Genomic DNA, 27805 nt, shown 5'->3' with positions numbered 1-27805 from the left:
TTTTTTTTTTTTTTTTTAATTTTCCTTTTTGTTTGTTTCTACTGTCTTGTAAGATGTGAACTCTTCTCCCATATATACAACAGCTTAAAACAAAGAAACGTGAACAGGTAGTTTAAAAACAAAACAAAAAAAACATTCTGGCTACAAATGACAACGTGACGGCTTACTATTGCTCCGTTCAGCTTCGTTTAATTCCCTGAAAATTGCACCATTCGGAACATTTAAAATGAAATGAGTAAAAAACGAAAGCTGGGTTGTGTGACGTTAAATAAAAACACCTTCAGTAAATTGAAATTTAGTGTCTTAACAGACAAAACATAAACATGTGAAATGTATTATTCAGTCATCGCTCACCTTGATGCAGCATTCATTATCTTACGTCTACTTACAGGTTTTTGTATGCATATAAGAAATTTGTACAGTAATGTTTGGGGATAATAACAGCCTCTAGTAGTATATAAAAATATTGCAAAATGTATCAGAAAAAAGGTTAGAACATCAGTTAAGAGAAAAAGAAATGTGCTTGTGACAAACACTAAAAATATTAATTTGGTTTGATGAAGATTCCCTTTTGACACAAAATAATAAACATACAATCATAAATACATGCAGACAAACTCTGCACAGGCCACCTCTCAACAGAAAGTGACCCGAACATCACAACAACGATACACAATTTAAAAAAAGCCGAGTTGAGCTCACTTGAATCAGACCAACTAGCTTTTTTTTCTTTTTTCCTGTCACCACATCCTGTTCGCCCTCGTAGCTGAGCTTAATGAGATAATTTGTGCAACATTTTCCTCCGGAGAGCTCGCTAATGATCCCCTCGGTTCACCCACACTGATGACGAGTGGTGAAAGAAACCCTGAGACTCAGTGTCTTTGAAAGAATTCAGATTGTGTGAAACACAAGCAGCGGGTTTAAAAAGTTTCCAAATTGTGAATTAAGTGAGAAAAATCTCCCCCCACTGCTGATGGGGCCTAAACTCAGCTCCTCCTCAGCTCTAAACATGCTCTAAAATGTGCAGCTACAGGTCAGATCTGATGGTGCAGCAAACATGACACAGCATCTTGAAATCTGTCTTAAAGGAACACTTACATTTACGGTTATGTAGTGATGTTGGACAGACTGAAACGATTATCGTTAAATAAGGCAACATCTCGAGCGACGACATTGCGCAGACAGTACAAATGAAACAGGACGGTGGTTCAGAAAGTGTTTTTTGAAAAAGTTAATGGAGTGCAATTTCTCTCAGAAGGCACTGTGCGGCATCACTTCCATCCAGCGCAGTTTGGTGCAGTTCTGCTGAAATTCGGCCTCTCGGGAACCCTGATGTGGTTCCAGGCCGGTTTGGACCGGTCAAAGGTGCAGTTTATTTCTGCTGCTGCTGCTGCCTGAGGCTCTCCAGCAGGATTTTCTTATGAGTGGGATCCAGAACTCCGGCCTCCTCCAGGTCCTCCTCAGTGATGTCGCTGGGGAGAAAATAAAAAAGGAAATTCTATTCAATTCAGTTTTTTTTATGTAGCACCAAGTCACAACAGAAGTCATCCCAGGGCACTGTGCAAAAACATTCACTTGCATTATAAAAACCAATTAATTAAAGTTATCTATCTAAGGAAGCCAGATGAGGAAGTGGGAAACAAGTGATGACAAACCAAGCTAACGAGGATTTAATGGAACAACTGATGTTTTACCAAAACATAACAAGATTATTAGCAAAAAATTTCAAAAAAACTCACATCCTTTGTACTTGGTTAGACCCTGTATTCCAGTCTCGTGATGTATTAACCGAAACATAAATGTTTCCATTTAAGCGTGCGCCGGTGCGTACCTGAGGAACTCCAGATCGTCCCAGCCGTTGTGTAGGAGACCCTGCTCATACCGCTCCAGGCCCAGTCTCTGCAGCCACTCCCCGACTGAAGACTCCCCCACGGAGAGCGATGAGCTGCTGCTGCCCCAGAGTGCCTGCACCAGAGAAATGCAATGCAGGATCAACTAAAACTGCTTCGAAAACTTCTCAGCTCGTTGCAGCAACATAAATAATGCTGATCACAATCCAGGGGCGGTAAGAGACACAAAACATGGAGGCTGGAATAGTTTTGTTTTTTTCTTCATACCAAAAAAGCGGAACTAAAACAAACAAAAAATAGAAATCCAGATCCTGTGGTAAAGCAATAAATTGTTTGAAACTAATGTGTCCTCAAAGAAATGAGCACAATCCAGTTGAAGTGGATCTAAAAACAGCCTGATAAAGAGAACTGAGCTGTTTACCTCCTCTGGCATGTCCTCGGCGATGCTCTCTGGGATGGGGTTTCTGGGAGGGAACGTGCGGCAGGCTTCCAGACCCAAACCCATCGGCTGCCCTCGAAGAGGCGGAGGTGCCGAGGGCGCGCGAGGAGGCTGTCCGGGAAACTCCGTCTCACTCAGAGTCTTTGCCATCTGCAGGACGGAGCACGACTGATCGTCCAGCGCCCCCGCGCCAACCCCTCCTCGCCTAAAGCCCTCTCCGGGTGCGCCTGGGCCGCCAGGACCAGCGGCGGCGCCGGGGCCAGACGGTGGGATCCTGACCTCGGCCAGGTCCGGGTACAGAGAGCGAGGCTTGTTGAACGGGGCCTCTGCAACCATTTCCAGGGCTCCTTTAGGGAGAGGCGGCGGGGGGAAGTCAGGAGGGGGTCGATTGAGCGTGCCTCCGACTGTTCCTGCCGTACCTCCGCCCTGTGCCCCCACCAGACCAGCACCTCCGTCCTCCTCCGAGGGGCTCTCTTGTCCTGCTGCAGGTCTGCGTGAATGAGGAGGCCCTGAAGGTGCAGGGGGGGGTTTGGTCCGAGCCCCGGCTGAGGGAGGGAGGGCTTTTGGTGCTGGGGGGTTTGTGGAGGTGGGAGATGGGAGGAGCTCGGGGGAAAGCGCAGCAGCGGATTGGTTGGGAACACCCTCCAGGATGTAGTAGGCAGGGTTGTTGTAGCTGTTCTTGCCGACAGACAAATCAGGATCCGATGTGTCCTGTTTGGGTCTTTACAGCATAAACAAAAACAGAACAGATAATTTAAAACCATTTTTAATAGCTTTCATTTGTGTTTTGTATCATAAAACAATGTCTCTGTAGTTAACTAAGAGTGTGAAGGACATAAGGATCTCTCATGAATTCGGACCTTGCAGCGGTTTCCTCTTTGGCGCTTCTTTCTCCCTCTTCGCTGACCTTTCCCAGCTCTCCGAGCTGTTTACGCACCACAGACTGTCTGCATTGGGAAAAAAAACAACAAAACAAAGCAGAACAAGTTAGAAGATGAAATAAAACAGGGAATTCTAACTGATGTGTGCACATCATTCACACAGGATATAGGACGCAAAAATATGTAAGCTTGCTTAATTAAAACTTAACTATAAAGACAAAAGAAAACATTTAAATCCCTCTGGGTCAAAAAATGGCCACTGTGACAGATTCAGTCAAAGGTTTTGGGGGTTTTAAACCTTACTTTACTTACTCATCCAAGTCACTGCAATCATAAATATTTAAGCAGAAGCAACGGGCTTTCTTTCTTGGTTCTTGAAGATATTTCACCTCTCATTCAAAAGGCTTCTTCAGTTGGAGCTGACCTTTGACCCCGTGACCTTGAAATCAGTAAGGATCATCGTTTACCCATGAGGTGTCCAGCCTTGCAGTTTGGCATTCCTACATTAAAAGGTTATCAATTTCGAGCATATATTAAAAAAAATAAAACACAACCAAACCCTTAAGCAGGAGCTGGCTTCAGGATCCACCTGTCAACACCTACAGCAGTTTTTACTCTCCTCCTGATGTGGGGAGTGAAATGAATCTTGGAGAGTGACCCAAAAAAAACCAGCAGATTAATGACTGGGTCAGTCACCCCAATGTGATTGTTCCAACGATAAATCATAAACTAGAAATCAGTCAGAATCAAAAAAGCCTATGGTCGAGAAGTCAATCCTACCTTCAAGAACCAAGAAAGGAAGTCCAGTTTCTTTTTACTTACATTCACAAAGTTACATTAAAAAAACACTTAGTCCAAGAAAAAAACATTCACATCTTTCTCACCTACAAAGATTGTAGTTATAACACGTTTTAAATAATTGATATATTATTACTTCTGCTGAATTTAACCACATAAAGAGTATGAACGAAGAGCAGAAACTCAAAAGAGCAGCATGTACTGACTTGACATACTCATGTCCCGCTCTGGATACCATGGTGGATTTCCCTTTAGGTCCACCGGTCTCATCATTGTCCACGCTGATCCACTCTGAAATAAAACCATAAAAAAAAAAACTGTTTTCAGCTTTTTCAGTCTTTGGTAAAACTCCATTCCCTCGACAAATCATGTCTGCAAATATAATATTTAAAAACTCCTCAATTTGGATCTCTCTTTGCTGTTTTCTGTTTTTTTTTTAAATGATTTGATCTGAATTCCTATTCAAGCTTGTTGCCTTTAGCTGCCTGCAAAGTACAGCTGCATTACCATACAGCCTCTCTCTGGTTCCCATCCTCTCAGCAGGGACTCTAACCCTCATGGACCCTCGGATATTTCCTGTCTCCTCGCCTCGGTGGGACAGGTACGTGTGGAACTGCTGCGCCGTGCTGCCGATCATCGACTTAAGGGCCAACACACACTCTCCTGACAGTGGAAACCAGACACACAAATGGTTGTCAGACAACACAAACACCATCTCTTTGTCTGCGTCAAACACAAAAACACGTTGAGTCTCCTTTTACCGTAGGACTCGTATCCGTCCACAGATTTGACAGTGAGCAGCAGATGCTGGTCCTGCAGGTACTCGATCTCTGACAGCAGCGGTTTGAGGGTCGTCAGCTGCTTGTTGGACCAGCCCACACGCAGGAAGTTGACGTTGTCGCTGTTCTGGCTGTCGTTCTCGTAGCTCTTCTTAAACTCTTTGCGTGTGAGGATTAGCGGAGGGAAGAAAAGGGCGAAGGGAACAAGGTGGGAACGAGAGAAGGGGAGAGGAGGGAGACATTTCAATCACATTTCACTCAAAAGTACATGGACAGGAAGGCGAGCATGCAGCGCAGGTCAAATATGGATACTGACTGTCTGATATAAGGAGGAAGGACAAAGGAGGGAAGGAAGGGAGGATGCAAAACAAAATCAGACTCAGATTTATGACATCTGGACTGTATCTCCTTGTGTTTTTCTTTCTGTGAGCATGACTGAGAACAGAAAGGCGCGTTTGTCTCACCTTCCAGACAAGTAGAGTAGAACTCAATGAAGAACTTAGTCCTGCTCGCTGTCTTCACGATGGCCTCGATGCTCTCAAACTCAATGTAGGCCTGCTCCGAAGACTTTGGCAAACCTGCAGAGGGAAAACAAAGGTAAAGAGGAAGAAACGGAGGATCGAGGAAGAGAACTGAAAGAGAAAAATACTAAGAAGTGACTCAGCTGGAAAGTTTTAACATCACTTACGGCAGACAAAACTAGCAAGAATCAAAGTGATTTTTGCTCGAATGAGTGACCAGAAACATGCTTTTAATCACCCACTGCCACAAAAAGCGGGCGATAATGTAACTGGATGTCTGTTTGGATGTATTTTAATGAAACTCTTAGAAAGTAATCATTGAATATACGTCTATAACTGATTAACCTTTGGAATCAACCTGATTCACAGCTATTTAAAAACACAGAAATGGCTATAACTCAGTAAATTTGACATATACTGAGCTAAAGTTTAGTGTGGTAGTCGCTGAGAGTCATCCTCAACACACACAGATCATGATGTTTGTATAAAACTCTGGCATACGAGGTGACGAGCAATATGCAATCCTTCAAGGAATGCTAGTTAGTTTGCTTAAAAAAGTGACCAAAACAATTTACAGATATTATTTATGTGCTTATGTCCAGTGTTGTGAACAAAGGAGCAGGCAGAAAAAGAAACGAGATGAAGTAAAACCAGATGGAAGAAAAAAAAATAAATAAATAAAAATAAATATATATAAAATGAAAACCAAAGATAAATTTTTACCTTTTTTAGAGACGAACTGAGACGTCACTCCAACCTCAAATGTAGCAAATACAGGCGAATGGTCGCTGGTCACGATGTCATCCGTACAGCCTTGGTAAAACATAACCAATCACTTCATTATAGGACACATTTGGAGTTTAAATCTTGTTTCAATAACTGTTGAAAATGGATTTCCGTCTCACCATAAGAGTTGCACACAGTGTAGGTTTCTGGGTACGACTTCCACAGGATTCGGTCACACCAGGACGGCACGTTAGTCCTCATCTGAAGAACCAGAAAATACAAGACGAGTCAGAACTATCATTTCGTATAAAGAGGAAATAAAAGTGGATCATTGTTTGCCAGGACTGTCCGTGACGTTCAAACCCACCCCTGTGGCTTTCTGCTTCTGCCAGACGTACGTGTCCCTGGAGCCTCGCTCGTAACGGTATGTTGGAGGGAACGAGATCTCCTCCTCCGCTGCAAAAAGCAAAACAACCATCTTTATTGTTGGGAGTGTGCAAAGGGTAGGACTTTTAAATCGAAGTCACACGTTTTCAGACATCTCAATTGTTCCCCCCCACACACACACATTTGAGCAAAAATTGTCAGATTTTTATCAAACAATCGACATCTAGTGGTGAACATGAATGTTACATTAACTGTGCAAGCAAGATGATGACCTCACTGTTCATGTTTATTTGTTACTTGTTTTCCTAAAGAGTTTAGCATCTTTAGCATTAGATTAAAGTCTTTTTTTTAACCCAAAATGTTGTTCTATTGTTAAAGAATACAATCCAGGTTGGTAAACCTTACAGCTCTGATAACTTGTTATTGACATGATGCTCACAGCCCCCTTTCAAAAAAAAAACCAAACAAGTTCAAGTAGGTCCTGAGATGCCTTCCTGCTCTCTTGGTGTGATTATTGAAAGGAACGAGGCAGCAGAGGGGGGTTGAAGACAACCTGCTACTGTTAACTCTGAGACACCAAACAAGGTAGTCACAGAAAGGACTGATGCATAAAAGGGTAAGCATTGGGATTCAAGGATGTAATGTAGTGATGACAGGCAGTCTCTGTGTGACCAGAAGATATCAGACACATTTTTTACGTGGCACTCTACATCAGTGCGTTAGAGTTATACTCCATGGTAACATGACTCCTCTGTTTCAGCTTCATTTATGAAAGATGTGGTGATTTAGGAACACCCAAAGGAAGCTTAAAGAGGGCCTCATCTTTGCAGCCATTTCACAAAACTGGGTGAGACGTACTGAACTTGTCTGAGCAACTCCATTTTATAGTTTTTTTTTTTTTTAATATTTTATTTAGGAAACAACAGAAAAACTGTTTCATTATTCGTCCTTATCCAGACTTGCCAAATGCTAAAAACTAATGCCTTACTTTTCAAGATTGTGTAAGATTAATACATTTTAATGAGCACATCTCAATGCTTGAATCAAGCAAATTAGCAGCTTCTAAGATTTAATAAAAATTCTCTCCTCTGTGTGAAAACAACAAGCCTGAGTTGGATTTTCTGCAGGGTGTCTAAGGCAGGACACACATTTGGTTTTCCCAGCTGACTTCTGTTTGTGGTGGAGCACACTCTTTGTGATACACAGCAGTCAGTGAAAGCCACTTTTCTTGTTATGATTAAAGCTTTAAAAAAGCAAATATGTGATGCAAATCAGCTGCCACAGACTGAAACAGTGAATAATGTTGCTTTAATCCTTTATAATAACCAGTAAAGGGGGTGTAAAACTAAATAATAAATTCTGTGTTACTTAAACAATAACGAAGAATATTCAAAGCAAAAAAATAACAAGGGGCCTAATTTGAGCTATTTTAGATCATGATGTGTTTTCTTTAAGTTTCAGAAGCCCGAGTGACGAAAATGTGAAAGGTTGAGCTTCGTATTTCTACATTTACTGCCCAGCTTAACCTTTTTCTCTGGTTTCTTTCTTTCTCATCGTAAACTCAGGAAACCAGTGGTTTTGGTGAACTGACTCAGAGGCAGCAGTGCACAGAAGGTGCTTTTGGCAACTCTGAGTCATAACCGAAGCTGCAGTTGTTAGACCACCAAAACTTTGTTTTTGGAACAGGAACTTCCCGGTAATAAGGAGATTTTACTGTTCCTAAATATTATTTCCCTACATTTAAACAAATCTTGACCTGAAGATTTGTTTATATAAAATAATAGCTATTTATATCTTCTTGTGCACAAAGAAAAAAGGAACCGTGAGTGGCCAAGTCATACTCACCAAAACGTAAAAAGACTTTATTCTTTTCCCTCTCCAGGTTGAGCTGGTCCACTTTTAGCAGCGGCTCAAATTCCTTCCTGTTTATGTAGTTTAAAATTTCCTGCAGAGTCAGAAACAAAGAAGCCCAGGGTCAGAAAGTGAGGTTTCATTCAGCTTTCAGGGCACGTCATCGTTGTTTTGACTGCTTGTTCCGCTTCACCTGAATGTCCATATCCAGCCTGTAGTTGAGGTCTCCGAGCCAGAACAGATGTGTGAAGCGCAGCGAAATGTCGAAGGAATTCAGCTGTTTGTCTCCGAGTGATAGCAGCCGTAAAATATCAAGGTAGTTCTGGTTCCTCCTGGACGGGTCGCAGACAGAGGAGAAATCCAAATCAATTTATTTTTTTTTATTAAATGAAGCTCAACATAAAAACAAAAAGAGGACTGATTTAAGCAGCAGAGTGATCCAAATTATTGCCTCTTTGTGTCTCTAAAGGACTACAAAATTATGTTTTTGAAACGACCGTTTTCATGTCCTTTTTGCATCAAAATAATTAAACAACTTATTCCACTTCAGTCCATTAGGTGACAGAAAAGATTAAGACAAGAAGAACAGAGAAGAGTCAAGGCTGCGGTTTGAAACAAATACTTTAAAGCTCTGGAAATAAGACCATTAGTTTAATGCTGAAAGAACGCCACAAAAGTCATTTCCAAATGTCTGAAAAGTTGAATTAAAAAGAGGCAAACACATGTTTTTTTTTACCAAATGATTACAAAGTTTTACTGTACAATGACTCGAACAGGTTGGCTAAAAATAGTTTTATCCAACAAAAACAGTTCAACACAAAAGGTTTAACATTCAGAAAACTGCAGCTCTAGAGCAGCAGGAGACACCAAGTGTGACTCTTAGATTATCTCTGGTTGTCAAGTGGTGTTTAAAAATGATTGATCTTGGCATGTTTTCACCATAATTGTTGTAAAGAATACAAGCAATAGTCATAAATGAATGCAAAACATGGTAATGTCGTTGTTAAGACTGTCTGTGTTGCCATTGTGCCTTTGTTTAACAGCCTTATCAGAAAAGTTTGTACGTTTAAACCAACAGTAGATGGGGTCACAAGCCTTCGTTGATGCCATTTGGTGGCTCAGAAGCTAAAAGGTTTAAAGCATAGACTTGCAGAGGTGTGTGATGCAGGTGATACCTGGCAATCTTCTCATTCCCTGACGTCAAGTGACAATTCACAAAGCCAAACGACGTTCCATTGAACATGAACGACACGCCCACTGCTCCTTTGTTGCCTAGACAACCATCGAAATAAACATCCAAAATGAACAAAGAGCAGTGTATGTCTAACGGAAGAAGGTTTTCTTGTAAAATGAATTCCAAAGTTCAGACAAAAGCTTTGATTGTTCCCTTATTTCCTTCACAAAAATGACTGGCAACTGTGAGTTTTTGTTACCCAACGTGTTAGCAATCCCTGTCTTGACACTGGACATCCCCACGTGGCTGATCCTGTTCTCGTGTTCCGGTTTCGCCAACACAGCTAGTTTTATGTTCCACAGGGTCTGCACTGCGATCTGACAAAACAAACCAAAACGACGAGGTCATCATTTTTGCATTCAGACCACATTAAAAACAGCTCAGTTTGAAACACATCCACTCCATTTGTTTCCCCTTATACCTTCTTCACGATTTAAACTGATTTGGAAGACATAAACAACATTTTATTTCCCGTTTCCTCACCGACTTGTAGTCCAGCTCTGTCTGTTCTTTCAGAATGGCGCGTAGCGACTCCACCCATTCTCTGTCGCACACCGAGTTCTCCTGGGTTCCAAACACATAAAGGTCGTGAGGGATGGTGACGGTCATCTCATCCAGAGTTTTCCCCAGGCCGCGACACAAAACCCACGAAGCCACAGACTTCGGCGAAGGAACCGAGCCTGAAGACAAGAAATCAAAGCTGCCTGTTCTCATCAAACACTTCACACACTGCGGATGAAGGAATTAATCCACGTTGAAGGGTGTAGCTGGGTGTCTGACCCATGTTCCAGGTGCCTATGAAGATGGAGATCATGTCTGGCTCGTCCTGGTTGGAATGTTTGTTCTTCATCAGCTGCAGCAGCTGACAAAACGCCTCCCGCTTCTGAATCAAGCACACAAATCCGTGAGCGCAAAAGGATCCAGAGATCATCTGTGACTCAACATGGTTTGGTACATTGACTAAAATATTTCTGATTAAACATACAGAAGTCTTGAGTCACTCCTCAGTTTTTTGCAGTTGTTTAAATTGGTCTTGATTAATCTTTTTCCAGACTTTTGGAGTTTCTCGTGTTTTTTTCGTGGAGATTTAAAGTTTCTCTTTTCTGAGTTTGCCTGCTTTTTCACTCATGATCACCCCAACTCTTTACCCATTTCAGAAGAATGTTTATTTTGTTTGTTTCCAGTGAACCATTCAGGCATTAAAAAGGCTCCTAAACTCAAGGGATAAACCAGCGTTGTTCACTGGGTCACAGTAGACAATCAAGTGAGGAATGACGGTCTATCAGGACCTGTGTCAGGAATTTGGTAATTTTTTGGTAATTAAAGACATGACTGTAACTTGCTGTTCAGAAGGTTTGTTCTTTGGCCTCACATTTTTTTTTATCTGTTGTCTTTCACTTGGCCACTTTCCTTCAGAAAACCTGGAGAACTACCAATCAAGACCATTTTTTCTAAATTACAAGAAAGTCTGGCTGCTTGGAAACAAAATATATTAGAATGAGGGGTGGTTTAAAACACCTTAGTGTTTCTGTAGTTTATACCATTTAATAGCTATACCATATGACAGCTGCATCTATGGGTTTGAAGAGTGAACTAGCTATATTAAGTCTTTGTGTGGTTATATGTGTACGAGCCTTGGCACTAGCAAAGATGAAGTCTTTCCTCTGACTCTTATCCTTCTCCTTCTCGAACACAATGCCCAGTTTATTCTGAACCCGCTGAGACTTGATCAGCTGACGGACTGGAAGAGACGGACAGACGAGGGACAGCGGGGTTAGAGATGGGTATGCAGAGGGGGAAAAAAAAATTGGACTGGGGATGAAACACCTCGACAGGAACATTTGTAGTGTTTTGTGTGCGACTCTTACTTTTGTCATGAGTGAAGGTGTTCCAGTCCTCCTGGTTGTCCTTCACCTTCTTCATCACCACCAGCCTCCCTCCCTCCACGTCCACAGATAACGTGTACTTCTGACTCTTTCCGATCTTTGTCAGCTCCGCAAGGTACACGTCAAGCTTCACCTGGGATGAACCACACGGGGAGGATAGTAAACACACACGCTGAGAAAACAACCGTGTAAAAACTGCCCCGGGCGTCAGCAAATATTTGTCCGCATCATTTTACGGTGTCCTCCAGTGTCGTCATTGTCATGTTTTTCAGTCTCTTGTGTCAGTCAGTAAGGGAGATGACTCTGACTCGCTGTTCTGCATACGTTTGTGTTATTTTTAGACACACAAAGCTTCAAAACCTTTGTTAGGTTTAGGGGAGCAGCTCAAATCTGACGGTCAACTGCACGGCTGGTTTGAGACTCTTTTGTTTGGCTTCCACCTCCTTTGTTCTCTGGGTTTTCTAAGGATCAATTTCACTGAGCTTATTTTAAAACACTGCAACCATCCAGAGCAGCGGTATTCCAATCTTGGTCCTGGAGGGCCACTATCCTGCATGTTTTAGTTGTGTCTCTGCTTTGCACAGCCTGAAGACCAGCTAAAGAGCAGGGAAACATCTAAAACATGCAGGATAATGGCCCTCCAGGACCAGGATGGAACACCACTGATCTACAGCTACGTTAAATGCAATAAAACTACAAAGAAACCAAATTTACTCAAACTTGGATGAGAGTTCATTCTGCGCTTGTAGAGTTTCATTTCGCCCAAGTGACTTTTTGATACTTTCCAGAGCTTTTCTTTCCTGAAATGGAGGCGACATGAAGAGAAACGTCAGGGCGGTCTTTTGTTGTTTTGATGGAAATTGGGCAAGTGACGTGGAAAACATGCACACGAGTCCACCATGGTCATTTCACACCACCAGGGGTCTCCAAGTTTAAACAAATTAAGTTCTATTCTTAATTTAAAATCCTCTTTGTAATAATAATAATTGTAAAAAATAAATAAATTGGACTTTTATCTAACAGAGAAAATGTCCAGAGTCTCTCCACGCCTGTTTAATAAGGCAGTAAAGTCATTTCTGTTCGTCACGAACTAAAGTCTTTACAAGAATAAGACCCATAATTACCCACTAAGACTTTCATTCTTCCAGAACACTGAATCATAACAGATAAATACTCACAGGGTGTGTTTGTGTGTAAACCTTTATGTTTCAGGGCATCAGGAAGTTTCTGAAAGGCTGTCACCACTAAAGGATGCCAACTTGGCTGACAGCTAATATTTAGATCACTTCTCTTCCTCCCTCTTTGCCTCGCCTCCCTACGTCTACATGAGCGCCCTCTGACATTTTCCTCTTACCGTTTTCTCCTTACTTTCTTCACCTCACTCACTCTCACTCCAAACTCCAACGTGATTTTAAAACATTAATTAAAGTCTATTCTCTACATGGCAGCATGTTAAAAAGTAATAAACAGCATGATGACGTCACAGATGATACAAAAAGGAAGTGCATTGCAGGCATTCTTTTGGCCTCACATCAGCTGTGCTCACACACTTCCTGAGACAGAGAATACGCGGCTTTCCTGTTTTATTGTAATCTAGGTTCAGTGTGCCTTCTGTGACACCAAACCACCTTTCACTGAAAAATTATCTTTACAAAAAAAAATCAAAGCAAGAGCTGCTTAGGTTTCCTGCATGAATTAAAGGCATCAGAAAAATGATTCCTGTTGCTTACTAAGAAACAATAAATACAAAAGATGTACAATTTTTATGGCGTTTTTATTCATTTTTAAGGATTCGTTTACCTTTAAAACTCATAAGAATGTAAATAAAATACTCCTCATTAAGAGTATAAGGTAGGTTTTGTTGCTGATGGTGGACAGGTTTCAGTAAAGATGCACTGATTGTCATTACTGCGTAGTGAGATGTCCACAAATGAGGTGTGTATGTGCTCGTGGCTGCCGTGGACGTTGGCGTGTACCTCGAAGGCGTGCACAGGAATGGCTTTACTGTGACGTGTTGAGAAAAGAGGAAGGGAGCACGGAGACGACAAACTCATGTCCTGTAGAGCTTTCAGAGCCTGAGGAGGGGGGAAAAAAGAGAGAAGGAAGGTGAGATGTTGGATGGAAAAAAACAATTTAAAGTAAGACCGGGGGAGGGGGTGGGGGACTGTAAGGACAATTAAGTTAAGACACAGCTGCAAAGACATGATCAGGCATACATTTTTTTCAGCCTTTACAACTTGTGTCTGCAGCTGGTTGCAAAGGTTTCTCATTTCCTACGATGTTATCTAGAAGGCGCAAAGAAGGTGAAGCAAATCACACCACATGCGTATGGACATGTAGTTTTACTGCACTGTAGGCAGCTAAAGCGAAGTAAAACCAGAACCAGGACAAGCTGAGTTAGAGTTTATTTATTCTGGACTATGTACAAGAAAGGAAGCAATTAAAAAGGACATCAGCTTGTCCTTTTGCCACTCCAGCGGTTCGTTGTACAACTCATTTTGTGTTTATGGCCGAGAAACAAAAGTGTTGCAGAGCTGAAAGTCTGTGCAGGCAGTAGCTGCTGCTGCGGCAGAAAGGTCAGGGGTGTAAATACACAAAGTGTCACCGCTGCAGTTCCAACTAATGCACATGTAAAACACATGGTCCACAGCAGGTGGGAATGCAAACCAGAGTTTATCAGCTGTTCTGAAGCTGATACAAAGTCTTCAACCACTCTGGTAGCACTAATTTACCAAAACACTAATTGTTACCCACAGCAACAAAGTCTTTTTAATTTTTATTTAATACAATAAAAAACAATGTTTTCAGTGTCTTCATGTTCTATTTAAAAAAAAATGTAAACAAACCTATGGTTCGATGCACATGAAAAGTTTGGAAAGAGGCAAAGAAAGAAACAAAACAAGAATATACAGATAAAATCATTACATTCGTCAGAATTATTATCTGCTGACAGGTCAGGGTATCAGAGATGTCGACTCGTGTGCAGAATCTTGCAGACTCTGCACACAAGACTCATAAACTATCTATCTCACACAAGTTGGTCGAATCTTTATTTTTTTCACAATAAAAAAATGTATTTGCATGCATGTTTGAAAATTAAAAGAAAGAAAGAAGAGGAAGCAGATGTAATCACATGTGAGGCTTAAAGCTCACGTTCTACTGAGTGTTTGTTTGTGTTTACCTTCTTCTCTATGGAGGACAGCAGGTCTTTGAGGATCGCCAGTTTGGTCACCAAGTTCTCCAGCTCCTGGTCTCCACCCTGATTCACTGACTGATGGACGAAAGACAAACCCGAAACCAAACAATCATCTGACTGAGCTTCATGCAAATATGAAACTATAAGTCAGAGTCTGAAATAAATTAAAATGTTTCTACACACTAAAAACGTCTGAGCTGTTATAATAAGAGTGGAGCTGAGTCTCTGAGTGCTTCAATACTATTGTTGTATTTTGACCAAAATGTGTCACAAACATTTCATTAAAGCCTTGAGAAGTTCTGCCAAATTGTGGGGGGCAAAAAAAAGAGCATGTCAAATATTAAAACTGTTGCAATAACAACAAAAAGGTTCAAAGAACCTGGTATAAGACTGCAGCACAACACCACGGGTGTACAAATGCACATTGAAGTTAGATTATTGGTTCAAACTAGGTGTGCATGATCAGGTTCTGATGTCCCAGAAAGATACTGAAGCCTGCAGACAGATGGCCTAGAAACAGCTGCCTGGTTACATCTGCTTCTGTGATTCTGTGTGTAAACATCAGAGACAAGCAACCCAAACTGCTTTAAAAGCTGGGATGCCGTCATACAAACAAACTGAAAACATCAGATCAAAAGCTAAAAAGTACAACCTATTAACTTTTCTAAGTTTTATTCATCTCTTATTTGTAAAGCTGTGCTGTAAATGTGTTAGTCTTGTTCCAGAGGCGGTTAGTAAAACGTCTTTAAAAGCCAGGAGGACAGGAGCAACAACAAGGTGTAAACCAGCGAGGTACAAACGCCATTTGGACAATCTCCCTTTTATCTTTAGAGATCCTTAGATTTTAAATAGTTTGGTGATATAAAAACAGTAATATGTATATATACAGTACAGGTTGCCTGAGTTTTTCAATGCCTGATACGAATGCAGATTTCTAGAAATCAGAGCAGCTAATGGCCGATGTTCAACAAATATTTGGCCAATAACAATTATTGCTTAACCCAAATAAATGTATTTAAAACCCCTTAGAAGAACTTGTACACGAAAATATGATAAAGAAGAGCTTTCTCACTGAAAAACTAAACAGTGAGCTGATTGCAGATGTTTTTTTAAACAGGGTCAATATCAGCTGAATAAAATTAGCTGGCCAATAAATGGGTCTATCTCTAATTTACAGTAGGAGTGTTTCTTCTTACCTGAACAAGCCCCAGTATGACCTCCCAATTACACCGATTTGTTTTTAATTTGCTTACTTTTGCATGAAGTGCTTACTGAGTTGGTGTATCCTTTTCTTATGAGCAGCTATTGTTTGCAAGGAGTTTTCTTAAAGAAACACAGCTCCAACAGAAAGGTTACTCAAGCACCATATTATACATCCTACCATCTGTGATTTATAATATCATATTATTAATAATATGCCTGTGTAATATAAACAATCTGAACCAAATCTTAGACTGGCTGCATGTACATGTAGGGCTCTGAGTCCAGAATAAAAGTTATGTATAATGATTTGTAGTATGTATATATGAAGTGTATGATTCAAACAGATCTCAAGGACTGATTGTAAAGTCTGTTAGGAGATGAGACTGGTTTTAATTCTTTGAGTGAAATAAAAGCCAAAAATATCTACATGGTTTAGTTGATGCGCAGTGAAAGCCATACTCGAAGCCTTATAGTTTAAATATAACAGAGCATGAACACATGATTGATTATACATAAAAAAGTAAAGTTATGTACCTGTTGGATCATCTTAGAGACCATGAAAGCACTCTGCTGATCAAACACTTTTGACAGGATCTCCAGACCAGACAGGACCTTATCCACCTCCCTGGAAACAAAAACAGATTCAACAACTTCTCTTTAGACTAAAAATTCTCCTCATTTCGATTCTTCTACAAGAAAACATATTTCTCCTACACACATATGAGTCTATTGTTTGTTTCCTGTCACAATATTTAAATGTGCAACATGAGGACATTTAAAGAAAACAACAAAAGCAGAGGAAGCTGGCAGCTCTGTCGGGACTTTTAAACACATAAAGCACAGCTCCGTACGTCTGGAGAAAAACAGTGTGTGCCTGTAAAAATCGGTGTCTGTAACAACGTGCTGGTGCGTGCAGCTCACCCGTTGAGGCGTTTGCAGGAAGACACTAGTGTTTTGTTGAGGTGAGGCAGCGAGGAAGCTCCCTGTTTGACAGCTTCAAGGTCCAACGCGTAGCTGCCCTTCAGGTACTCGTGTGAGATGGTGCTCAGGCCGTTAGCTGCCGGGGCGCTAAAACAAATCCAGCGGAAGTCCAGTAAGTGTGCTGCTTACATGTCATACTGTCAAAGATATGCTTGCCTGTTCTCTGTTTTTCTAGGAAACTTTATTATATGATGTTTATGTCAATGCTAATCACACAGGGGCATTTCTAAAACATAGTCTGCAGATAAGTCACACTTCTTGTAGGGAAACACTGAGCCATCTTTGACTTCCTCAAATCCAGCTTGTCCACATGACACTAAGACAAATAAAATGGTGACGCAGCAGTGCCAGCAGCCTGTAGCCAATGAACTGCTTTGCTGTGACCTAATTTGCATTAAAGGCTGTCACGCCATTGTGGTTGTTTAATGGGATGTTGTTTCACTTTGAGATTAACATTTTAGACAATCTAAAGTAAAGTTTTTGATACGTTTTTCACCTGAATTGTTTTTCAAAACATCTTGACACGTGAACACGTTTGTACCACAAACATGAAATAGGTCCAAACAGGTCACAAATTTTGTGTAACCCCAAAAACTACAACTCAAACCTTAAATATGGTTCTGATTCTGGCTTTGAAGTAGAATAAATGTGGGGTTTTTTTACATGTCAGCAAACCCACTGATTTTAAGACAAAAAAGTACCGTATTTTCTGCACTTCAGGGCGCACTGGATTATAAGACGCACTGTCAATGAATGGTCCATTTTTGAACTTTTGTCATATATAAAGCTGAGCTGGTTCTCCTGTATCAGCATTTATATGATCCCTGCACCAACGTAAGCGTCAAATATAAATGTCTACACCGCTCGCTCAGGTCCACCATGCGCACAGCCCTGTCAAAACTACAAAGAGCGACTATAACTGAGCCTTAAAGCTGCGAGCGGTGCAGCTTTGTAGTTTACCAAAGTCGTACTAAAACATCACGACTTCTTACATATATAAGGAGCTCCGGATTATAAGATGCACTGTCGTTTTTTGAGAAAATTGAAGGCTTTCAAGTGCGCCTTTATAGTCCGGAAAATACGATAAGTGACACTTTGTTCCTTCTCTGTTCTTTGATGTAATTTCCTCTCATTCTGGTACTTTATGAACATTTTGTGACTCATTCGCAGCAAGCGCCACGGCTAATTTCCATGATCGAGTTCATGCTTTGTTTCGCGACAACCCGACAAACGAGAACTGCGGCGACGAGCTCTCAAGGGCCAAAGAATTATCACAAATAAAATCAAACTAGTTTCTTCAAGTACAGAAAAAATAACAGTCTGAGCGAAGAAACTGGGTGAAGCTCAATAATCTACGCAGATTCAAGCTGCTGACACAAACTACAGCTCTCAGCCTCATCTGTGAGCTCTGTGGTTTTCAGCAGGATGTGGTTCACCTTTAATGAGGACACATGTGTAAAGTGGGGATATCGGAATGAGTGTGTGATTGGTCGCGAATTGAATCTGAAAGCTTAAGGTCGAGTGTTGTGAGTGTTAATGTGACAGCACATGACAAACAGATAGAAAGTGGTTGATAGGCCTATTTGTCATCAATAACCTTTACTGACTAATGTGATGATAATCACGTGAAGCGGCTCGCTTCCTCTCTGTGTGCGTTTAAAACATGGCTGTGTTTGTGCAGCTGGGTGGATGGTGACGTTTTCTCCAGCCGTTTGCGTTTAATGCCGCTTCGTGATTGTGAGCTGGACACGACTAAATGATCCATAACGCAGACTTTGTACCTTTCTGTGGGTGTTTCTGGTCCGGGGGGAGTGGAGGTGGAGGCAGAGCGAGGCGGGAGGGGCGGCTTCTCATCCTCTCCATCTACAGGTTACAGAAAATGAGTCAACGTTTGACAAAAAAAAAAAAAAAAAACAGTAGAGACAGCTGGGTGGCGTGTTTGTCACCTGAATAGTCCCGGTCATCTGGGACAGCCGTCTCCTCTCTGTCCACAGCGTAGAGCAGCGTGGTGACCAGGCCCTGACTGGGCTGCAGGTACAACGACACCAACTCCGGTAACGTCTTAAAGCGCTTAGGCTGCACGCCCTGAGACGTCTGAGAGTGGGAGCAAGGAAGACAAACACAGAGAAGTGTCATTTCCTACACAGAGCCATCACAACGATCACATCCAAACTCCTGAGCTGCAGGAGCGCTTGTTTCTGAAATCTCTGGTGGCCCCTATTGTTCCATATTTAATGTTGTGTAAGCAGGAGGAGCCCAAAGAGCTAAATGTAGTCCAAACCAGGAAGAGCTGGCTTGATAAACATTTCCCATCAGCCCCAGGAAGAAAAATTAAGACTTTTCCCTGAATAACCCAGGCCCGAAAGTCAAACAGGAGGGAGAAACACCATCTGCTCTGAAGCACCATGTTGTCGTGTGCATGTCTGCGTTGGAGAGGACTTCACAGCTGTTAGGCACGAGGCACAAAGAGGCTGCTATGTGTGTGTGTGTGTGTGTGTGTTTAAGAGAGCGAGCTCAGAGCCAACACAAGCATCTCCGCCTGCCAGCTGTTGGTGCAGCGCGGTGAGGGAGAGTGTGTGCCACTTCTGTACCTGCACCGCCAGAAATCCCTCTTCGTCTGGGAGGATTCTGTACGTGTGGACGTGCTTCTGAAACCTGCAGGGGAACACGGACAGAAAAGTTTAGGAAAGCAAGCGGGGGGGAGAAAAAAAAAAAAGAGAGAGCACAAAGTTAACAGAATGTTAGGGCTAAAAATAAAACGGGAAGGAAATGAAAGGGAAGCATGAATATTTAGGCAACGGAGTTTACTTGTGTACTTGGCCTCAGTTGTTAGGGGAGTGTGTGTGTGAGTGTGTCTGGGTGTGTGTGTGTGTGTATTTGAGGGGGGGTCAGACACTGCAGAGCGCTCCAACCTGCTGCTGTCTATCAAGCTTGTAAGCTTTATCCTTACTGTAGCATGATACAATAAATCAGAACAGTGTTTACATGTCATTCTGTCTGTCTATCCTATAGAAAGGTACAAATTAAATCACCCTCTCATTCAGAACATCTCTGACAGAAGTTTATATTCTACAGCAGCTGAACTGTGGACTGCATTTTCTCATTGAACCACGGGCTGTTTTTTGTCTCGTTTTACCCACAGCCAATCCCCGATCAATGCTCACATACTGCGATCACCCCGCTGTGACAAGTCGCCTGCAGGGGAATAATGATTTACATGCACATCGTGCCGGCTCTCGACCAGTAGAGAAAAAAAGGTTACATTTGCCAACCAAACGCGGTGGTTTTTGTCATCTGTTGGTGAATAAATGTGTGCGTGTGTCTTCACATGTGAATGTGCTGGCATGGCCTCATATGCAAAATACTTGAGTTATAGGCTTTTACTTCCGCTTCATCCCTTTCTGTACTTATTTATACCAACACTGTGTGAAAAAACACAAGCCACGTTAGAAATTTACATCTGTTTTCAAAGTTACTTGTTTGAAACTGTAAACCAGTGACTACAGTAAGGTTTATAAACTTTTCAGTAATGAGGTTATCTATTTTAAAGCCTGAACAAAACCCAGTAACCACAGTATTGTGCTGTACTAGAATACATGATGTCATGAATGCGGTCGCATTTTATACATTTTTATATCCCTCTTACACCTCCCAGCATATTCATGTTGAATAAACACCTGTTCTAACCATCTGAGTCCATTCGTAGGCCAGCACTGTCTGTGAAACTTTAACTACTTCGACCATGACGCCCAAAAGAAAACAATATTTAACTGGTGACTCAAAATTATTAGGAGAAAACCGATCAGCTGTTAGAGCGAGACACAGATTCGCTCTACAACCGATGGGCAATATTTGTGATGCCATTTTTAGCTTAAACAAAGCGCGACTTGTTTGTATGTTACTGGAAATTATTATTTCAAATTCTAAATGGACTTACACAGCTGCTTACAATTAAATGCAAGCACAGTCAAATAAACCCCAAGAGGATCATTTTGTTAAATAAACCCAAACACAGAGAAATAAATATTAATAGTTAAGGCACAAATTGTTGTCATGATATAAATTAATGTTGAGAAAACTAACTTGACAATAACTTTTACAGAAGCATTATAAACTACCTCAGGTGATATTATAGGCTATTATAGGCTAACCCTCGTTTTCTTCCTGCATTGGATCATGTTTTCCCTCAGGCTGTTCCTCAGTAATTCCCAATTCTCTTCCTTGAGCATTTAATATGAGTTTTTGACGAGCTGCTGCACTCAGAGCGGGCTACATGCGATAATTACACGAGTTAATGTCAGACCAGCACAATGTGGAACTAACATTTCTCAACACCTAGGACACAAGTTCCTATATATATATACACAGCAGCTTTGTTCAGACTCTTGCCAACACAGTTCCACATGTCAGCTCGGTGTGACGCTAAAAACAAGATGCATATTTATCAATTATCAGTTATCAACACGATGCATCAGAGGTCGCCTGGCACAGACTCTACACACAGGCGTCTCTGCAGTGTTACAGTGTGTCGGTGTCAGCCTGTGTGTTTGTGTGCGTCTTCCTGCTGGCAGCTGATGAGATCCTCTGCAGGTCTGTGGAGTAAATACTATTGTTTCTCTAGCTGCACAGTTAACAGGGGGGATGGGGGAGAGGAAGACGGAGAAAGAGAGCAAGGGTTATTGTGGAATAGAGATAAACTGAATGTTTACTGTGTCCCAGGATTGTCAACAAAGGTCTGTTTTGAGGGCAAAGACTGATTCTGTGTGTCCTGTTAGCTCAGTCCATCACCCCCCTCCCCTCCTGACCCACTCAAAGAAGAGACCCAACCCTCCCCCATCTTTACAGCTCACATACAGCTAACTATTTGTTATACAAGTTAGTTTTTTTTTAAGGAATTACACTGTTGGATTACTCCAGTCACACAGGATTAACTATCACACACTGAAGCTGTCTAAGTATGGGATTCCTTTGCTCATCCAGTCACTTAGAATATGTTTTTAACTCTGGTTGTGGCTTAATGATGCAGAATAGGGGTAACAACTGGACAAGATGACACTGCCTACTGAAAATACAAGAATCAATGCATTGGCACCAAATATCAATATTTAAATTGATAGGAGAAAGTGGTAAACAGATTCACCTGCTTAGGGGATTACTCATTTATTACTCTTTCTAAAACACATGTATGAGGGTAACCAGCCAAAGCAAAGAAAATTGATTATAACCGAGGGATGATGACAAATAACTGCATAATTTTACTATTATTATTATTATTTTTTTAAGCTTAAAGTGCTACTTGTGCATCTCTGCGTGGTGTCATCCAGGGAAGTGATAGCAGACAGAGCAAGTTACAGTATGTAAAAACTGAGCAACAAAAATGTGTCACGAGCAAAAAAAAGAAGGAAAAACAAAACCACAGCATTATGTGAACCCAATACTAATACTACTGAATGTCATCAAAATCATTTATACAGTGCTTCTACCTAAAAATATAACAGAATCCAACACCTGAAAGGCAGTACATACATCTCTCACCTCAATAAAAGTGTGTTCTGACAGAAACATCCATGTTTCAAACACACACACACACACACAGTCTAAACCCTGACATGTTAAGACGTGCTTGTGGAGAACACAAAAATAGAAAATTATCTATTGTGTTTGTGTTCCAGAGATTTGTCAGTGTTTAGTTTTTACTGCTGGGTGGAAAATCTATTCTTAGGAGTCTAAAAACACTTCGGCAAACTTATTTGAATATTTAATCACGCTGTTTCAAAGTTTATTGCGGTACTAAAGCTGTTTAGTACGGTGTTAAACTTTGAAACGGTGTGATTAAATATTAGTCATGGGGGGAAAAAAAAGTCCACCACTTTTCACTGTTAGGGTTTTACGTATCATGATATAATACGAATGATTTTGTCTCTACCAGGTTCTAAAATAGTTCAAACCACCATGTCGATATTTATCAAACGGAAATTAAGCCAAAATAGAAAAGCTGTGTGTGGAAAAACTACGTCCACCCCATGAACCATCTTTAGCATCAATAACTTGAAGTAGTTGTTTTCTGTAGGACTTCAGCAGCCTTTCACATGGTTGTAGAGGAATTCGGGCCCACTCCTGTCTACAACATTGCTTAAAAATTACCTTTAACCCCTTCCCAGGTTGGTGAACAGCAACAGTTGTGACTCGAAGGTCATTGCTGATGTCTTTCCTGCTCGGCATTGCGTTAACACACACACCTGCACACTCCAAACCAAAACTCCTGCGTTTATAGATTCAGCAGCAGACCCTAGTAAGTTTTCGCTGTTTCTCTTAGTCTTCCGAACATTAAAAATAGACAGTTAAAGAAACCGCTCCTAAGACGCGTTTGTGTGGTCAAACTTGCATGCAGACGCACAATGCAAACTCTGCAGACGGACATGTGCACAAAGAGGAAACGAAAGGCAGAGTCAGACAGAAAGAGTCAGCTTCGGAACAAAACTGGAAACACTTCCCAAACAGCCAGTGTGTCCAAAGTCCTAAAAAAGGAAGTCACGATGGCAAGCTCAGTAAGCCACTTCCTTACAAAACAAAACAAATAACTTAATGTGCACTTCATGGGCAGATTTACAGAAGCTGACCTAACAAAAGCAGTGTGAAGGTGAGACTGTAGTCTAATAAACAGGTTAAAAAAGGTCCGAAAATATGTTTCCTTTTAAAGCTTCTTTGTCTACTCTCACATTGACCCCTAGAATATAATATTGTATTCAGTCATTAGTCAGGACACCTTAAGTGGTCACCAGCTGATTCCACTAAACTCACAACTGCGACAAAAAGACGTAAACAAGTCCTACCTGCGCTCGTAGATCACAGTTTACAACAAACTTAGGCTCAACCTTTTCTAATAATGAAAAATAAAAGCTTCCTTTGAATCATCTTTGTCTTCATTAAAAGGTTTTGTCACCTAAGATTCCTAATAGAAGTATTCAATGATGCTTCACTATTACTGAATTTATTATTGTTTATAAAGGTTTTGAGGTTTCCTTCAAAGTTGTTGAAATGTTCAGGTGCTTCTTAAAACTGTTCCTTATGCCCCTCTCCCTCTCAGCAACAACAAAGACTCACAGATTTTTACGCTTGGGAGACTTTTATCTAGTTCGTGAGTTTAAAATGATAAATCAAACCAGTGCATCTGAAAATCAGGGTTAAATCCCCCCATCCCTCACAACCCACTTCCTCTGAGGTCAGCCTGCTGCCTTCGCGTTTCCTTCCCATCGAGCCGCTTTTACCAACAGACCAGACTTCAACTCCAATTTGGACTGACATCATACTGGACTAATTTTATTAATAATGCTTTTATTTTTTACATCTTTCTGTTACTGCTGTCTTACAAAGAAACGGGCGTGACATTGACCCACTAACCACATGTAGGTTTTATATCCTACGGATGCAGCAGCTGGTTTTCAGCAACAGAACAGTCAGCCATGTTTAAGACTGAAGCTGTGCTTTAAATTCATTTAAAATTTAACATAAATCAGTAAGAGAGACGCTTGGAAACAAGATATCTGCTTTTTAAACCACAGTCTTTTGCACTGAATGAAAATCTAAAATTTATCAACAACAAAACACAAAACCTACGACCCTAAAAGAATATATTTTGTTCAACTTTAATACGGCCAAACTTTAAGCAAGATGAGTGCCTACAAATTAAGGCTGTGCAGAACATCACAAATTTATTGTAAATGCAATATTAGTGAGCGCAGCATGGATTTCGCAATAAATCTCTGGCTGTTATATTTCAAGAACCACACATTTCTGTTCTGCATGCTAATAATATATTTGGTTGATCTAAGAGACTCGCTGCTCTTGATGCCCACGCCTGATTTAGATGATCGAGATGACGGAAGAGACAGGGAGGAGGGAGGAAGATGTGGGTTTATTGTTGTCGAGATCGTCAGCGCAATGTTAAACTTGTTTTTTTCTAATTCGGTGCATCTCTACTACAAATGATCTAAACCTCAATGTCATACAAAAAAAAAAGAACAAACCGATGAAGAAACATTAGCGCTTCACCCAAACAGCATTGGCTGCTGCTTTTGTTTAGGTCTGGCGGATAAGGAAAACCTAAAAACCAAATTAAAAAATATGTATTTTTTAAAAACACACTGGTTAAATTGTTATTAATCCAAAGAGGCGACAACAAAAAGACATTTTGTTACGGCTCAGGAAACTGACGATGTCAAATAAACAATAAACACCAGTTAAAGAGAAAAGGTAAAGGGGAATGAAGTTTGCAGAAACTGAAATTAAACTTCAGTATTTTCTGCCAATCTTTTAAAAACTGTCTTATTATTTTTATTCGACTTGATTATTTTCTGTTTTATTATTTCTCTACCTGTGATGTTGTGATTTGTTGTGAAGCACTTTGGTCTGCTGTGGCTGTTGTAAATGTGCTAAATGAATAAACTTTGATTTGATAAAGACTGAAAAACAAAAAACAAAAAAAATTCAAATTGAACTGAAAAGAAACTAGTGGCGTTTCTTAAAACTCATACTTTATTTTCCCCCTGAAAAATAAACTGATAAGAGTGAAACATAACGCCACGATGTTAACACATTGTTTAGTTTGACTAACAAAGTAAAAAAAAATAATAAAGTGACATTTTTAGTCGTACACGAGATAAAGGAAATGCTGCTCGGCGTCATGTTACACGTCTGTCTCGACAGTAAACGATATAGCACACATTGCTCGTGGCTAACGAGTCTAAAGAACAGCTCATCGTTCAGTGATTGAAGCCTCTTCACACCTCGGGTAATTCATAATCCTTCCAGGAAGTAGTTTAACTTAACGCACAGGCCTCATTAACGACATGTGATAAGAGCCTCGTCTGATGCGACGATCTTTCCGCCTCGGTCTCAGGGACCGGCGAGAAACAATGAGTCACTCCTGCTCTCAAAATAATTTGTTTTTGGAGTTGCTTTTTTGTCTAGAATGACACAAATTTAGCAACCGTGCTCCTCGTGTCTGAGAACTGAGCTGGGTTCAGACTTACTGCCACACTGTTAACGTTCCTGCTCCCTTTCATTACTTTTGCTGTTCATGTTAGCGAGTTCGCAGAGGGAGGGAGTTTAAAGTTTAGTCTCCCCTTTTTGTTGCATCAGTATGTTCACTCCATCACGCCGGACTCTCCTAAGGTTTCGAGACGACGCGCAGTAGGGCTCCCTTTCAAGCAGACCTCGAAGGAGGTCAAACAAAGTCCCCAAAGTTAAAACTGAAAGTAGTGAAGGAAGGGAGAGGCGGGGACGAAGTAGGAAGCGAATGGACGTCAGGAGTGTTGCTGCTCGTGGAATAATCTTCTACACGGATCCAGGAAACAATAAAAGATAAATTAAGTGACAGCTGCTTGTCCTCAGCCTTTGAAAAGAAAAGAACAGAAAAAAAGGGCATTGAAAACAGAAAGCAAGATCTTCAGAAAGAGATAATGACACGTAACAACGGAGGACATTACTCTACAAACGGGGGATTCACACTGAAGAACGGCTGTGCATCGTGTAGTTTCACGAAGGCGTTCAGACGGCTCGTTTTGTCGAAAGGTTCCAGATTTTCGACTGATGCACGACAGAAGCGCCAAAGAAGCCCGTAACTTTACCAAAAAAAAAAACAGATGCTCTTCTGCTGCAGGTGCACACGCGTGTAAACACTCCACAGAGCATGGGGTAAACGCTCAGATAGGGGATGTAGGTCATGCCAATGTCGGCGCTCTGAACCACATGGACCTCAGCTTTCTGCATCTGCACAAGACCTGCTGTCCGGGCGTATCTGCTTTAGCTTTTGTGTTTAAAGAGAGGGGTGCGATGACACATTTTGCCATTTCTAAGTTTTCACACCTCATTCTCTCGGCACATTCGACCACAAGGTGCTTGAGGTGGTTGGTGGCGAGGTCTTCCTTGAGTAAAGATGGCTTTAGATAACAAAAAATAAAAAAAAGAGGCCTTTTAAAGTCCCACTAAATAGGAACAGCTTTGCAAACGCTGTTGTCAATCTATGGTACAGTTTGTGAGAACACATGGAACTCCTTAGACACACTGCTTCCCACTTATCTTATATGAGCCTTAAATTATACCCTCAGGGAGAGACAGAGAGACAGGCTTCATTCATCTTCACAGCCATTCGGTTTAGTGCTCCAGGCACCACATCACAGACAAGACAGACAGACAGACAGACAGGAGGACAGACAGACAGACAGACAGACAGACAGGGACAGCCCTAAAAGTTGGGTGCCATGCTGGAGTTTCACTGGGCAGAAAAAAGGCAGTGCCTCTCTCTCCTACTCATTTTCCTTCAGGGGAAAGTAAACACAGCCTTCACCTACTTCAGTTTAATCACATCGGTTTGCAGCAGTTTATATATAACTTATACAAGCCCAGCTTCGCGGGGTAATAACAGCCTGTGACTTTAAACCCTCTGGGAACATGACTGCTAACTTTTGGGGTTATTTTTATTTATTTATTTATTTTTGGCCAAAGCTCAAAGTGAAGTAAAAGCATATAAAAGGACGGCGATGTTTACTCACAACACACACAAAGCGTAAGCTCCGCTGACGCTCTCGCTGTCCCGCACCAGGAAGCTGCCATCTCTGCCCGCCCGGGCGAGCAGCTCCTCGGCCGCCGCGCGACTGAGGTCCCGGTGATACCACATCGGCGGTGTGGGCCCCAGCGGAGAAACCCCTCCACCAGCACCACCACCACCTCCCCCGGCCATGGCCACAGCCCTTCAAACCGGGTCCAAGTCTCCGACGAAACCCCCCCCTCGAGTCCGGGCGAGAAAAAGAAAAAGAAGAAGAAGAAAAATTTACCCAGTCCAACCCGAAGGGAGAGCCGAGAAGTTCACGTTATCCCAACCCGAGGAACGTGGCGACGGCACGGCTACAAGTTGTCCATGATTTTTTGTTTTGTTTTGTTTTTTAGTAAAAGTTACGCAGTCTGCGGCTGTTTTTCCCCTCAGTTCCTGAAAGGCGCAACACCCTCCTCTTTCGCTTCCCAGTCCGACGGAAATCAGGGGCATGTAAATCCACAGTGGCAGCGCTGAATCAA

At 41.5% G+C, this 27805-nt stretch overlaps 1 protein-coding gene across 3 annotated transcripts; it reads right to left on the bottom strand.

Moving 5' to 3' along the window:
• Positions 1–27805, bottom strand: inppl1a (inositol polyphosphate phosphatase-like 1a). 3 transcript variants are annotated; one of them, XM_025007587.2, is made up of 27 exons: positions 27568–27805; positions 19324–19387; positions 18679–18826; positions 18514–18595; positions 16673–16819; positions 16286–16376; positions 14534–14623; positions 13329–13427; positions 11335–11485; positions 11101–11207; positions 10247–10349; positions 9950–10146; positions 9666–9783; positions 9408–9504; positions 8426–8564; positions 8227–8326; positions 6362–6450; positions 6174–6255; positions 5992–6081; positions 5212–5325; positions 4730–4906; positions 4476–4631; positions 4175–4259; positions 3150–3236; positions 2272–3010; positions 1832–1965; positions 1–1472 (listed from the first exon to the last, which is right to left on the bottom strand). In XM_025007587.2, exons 1-27 carry the CDS (start codon positions 27774–27776, stop codon positions 1373–1375), a joined length of 3795 nt encoding a protein of 1264 aa, XP_024863355.1. In that variant the 5' UTR covers positions 27777–27805; the 3' UTR covers positions 1–1372. The 3 variants fall into 3 exon arrangements, with proteins under 3 accessions (XP_024863355.1, XP_024863356.1, XP_017279524.1); XM_025007588.2 differs by having other exon boundaries at positions 4184–4259; XM_017424035.3 differs by having other exon boundaries at positions 27286–27710.

This window comes from Kryptolebias marmoratus, linkage group LG2, assembly GCF_001649575.2.
Source record: "Kryptolebias marmoratus isolate JLee-2015 linkage group LG2, ASM164957v2, whole genome shotgun sequence".
Classification (NCBI taxonomy): Eukaryota; Metazoa; Chordata; class Actinopteri; order Cyprinodontiformes; family Rivulidae; genus Kryptolebias; species Kryptolebias marmoratus.
This window is presented reverse-complemented; position numbering and strand designations above follow the sequence as displayed.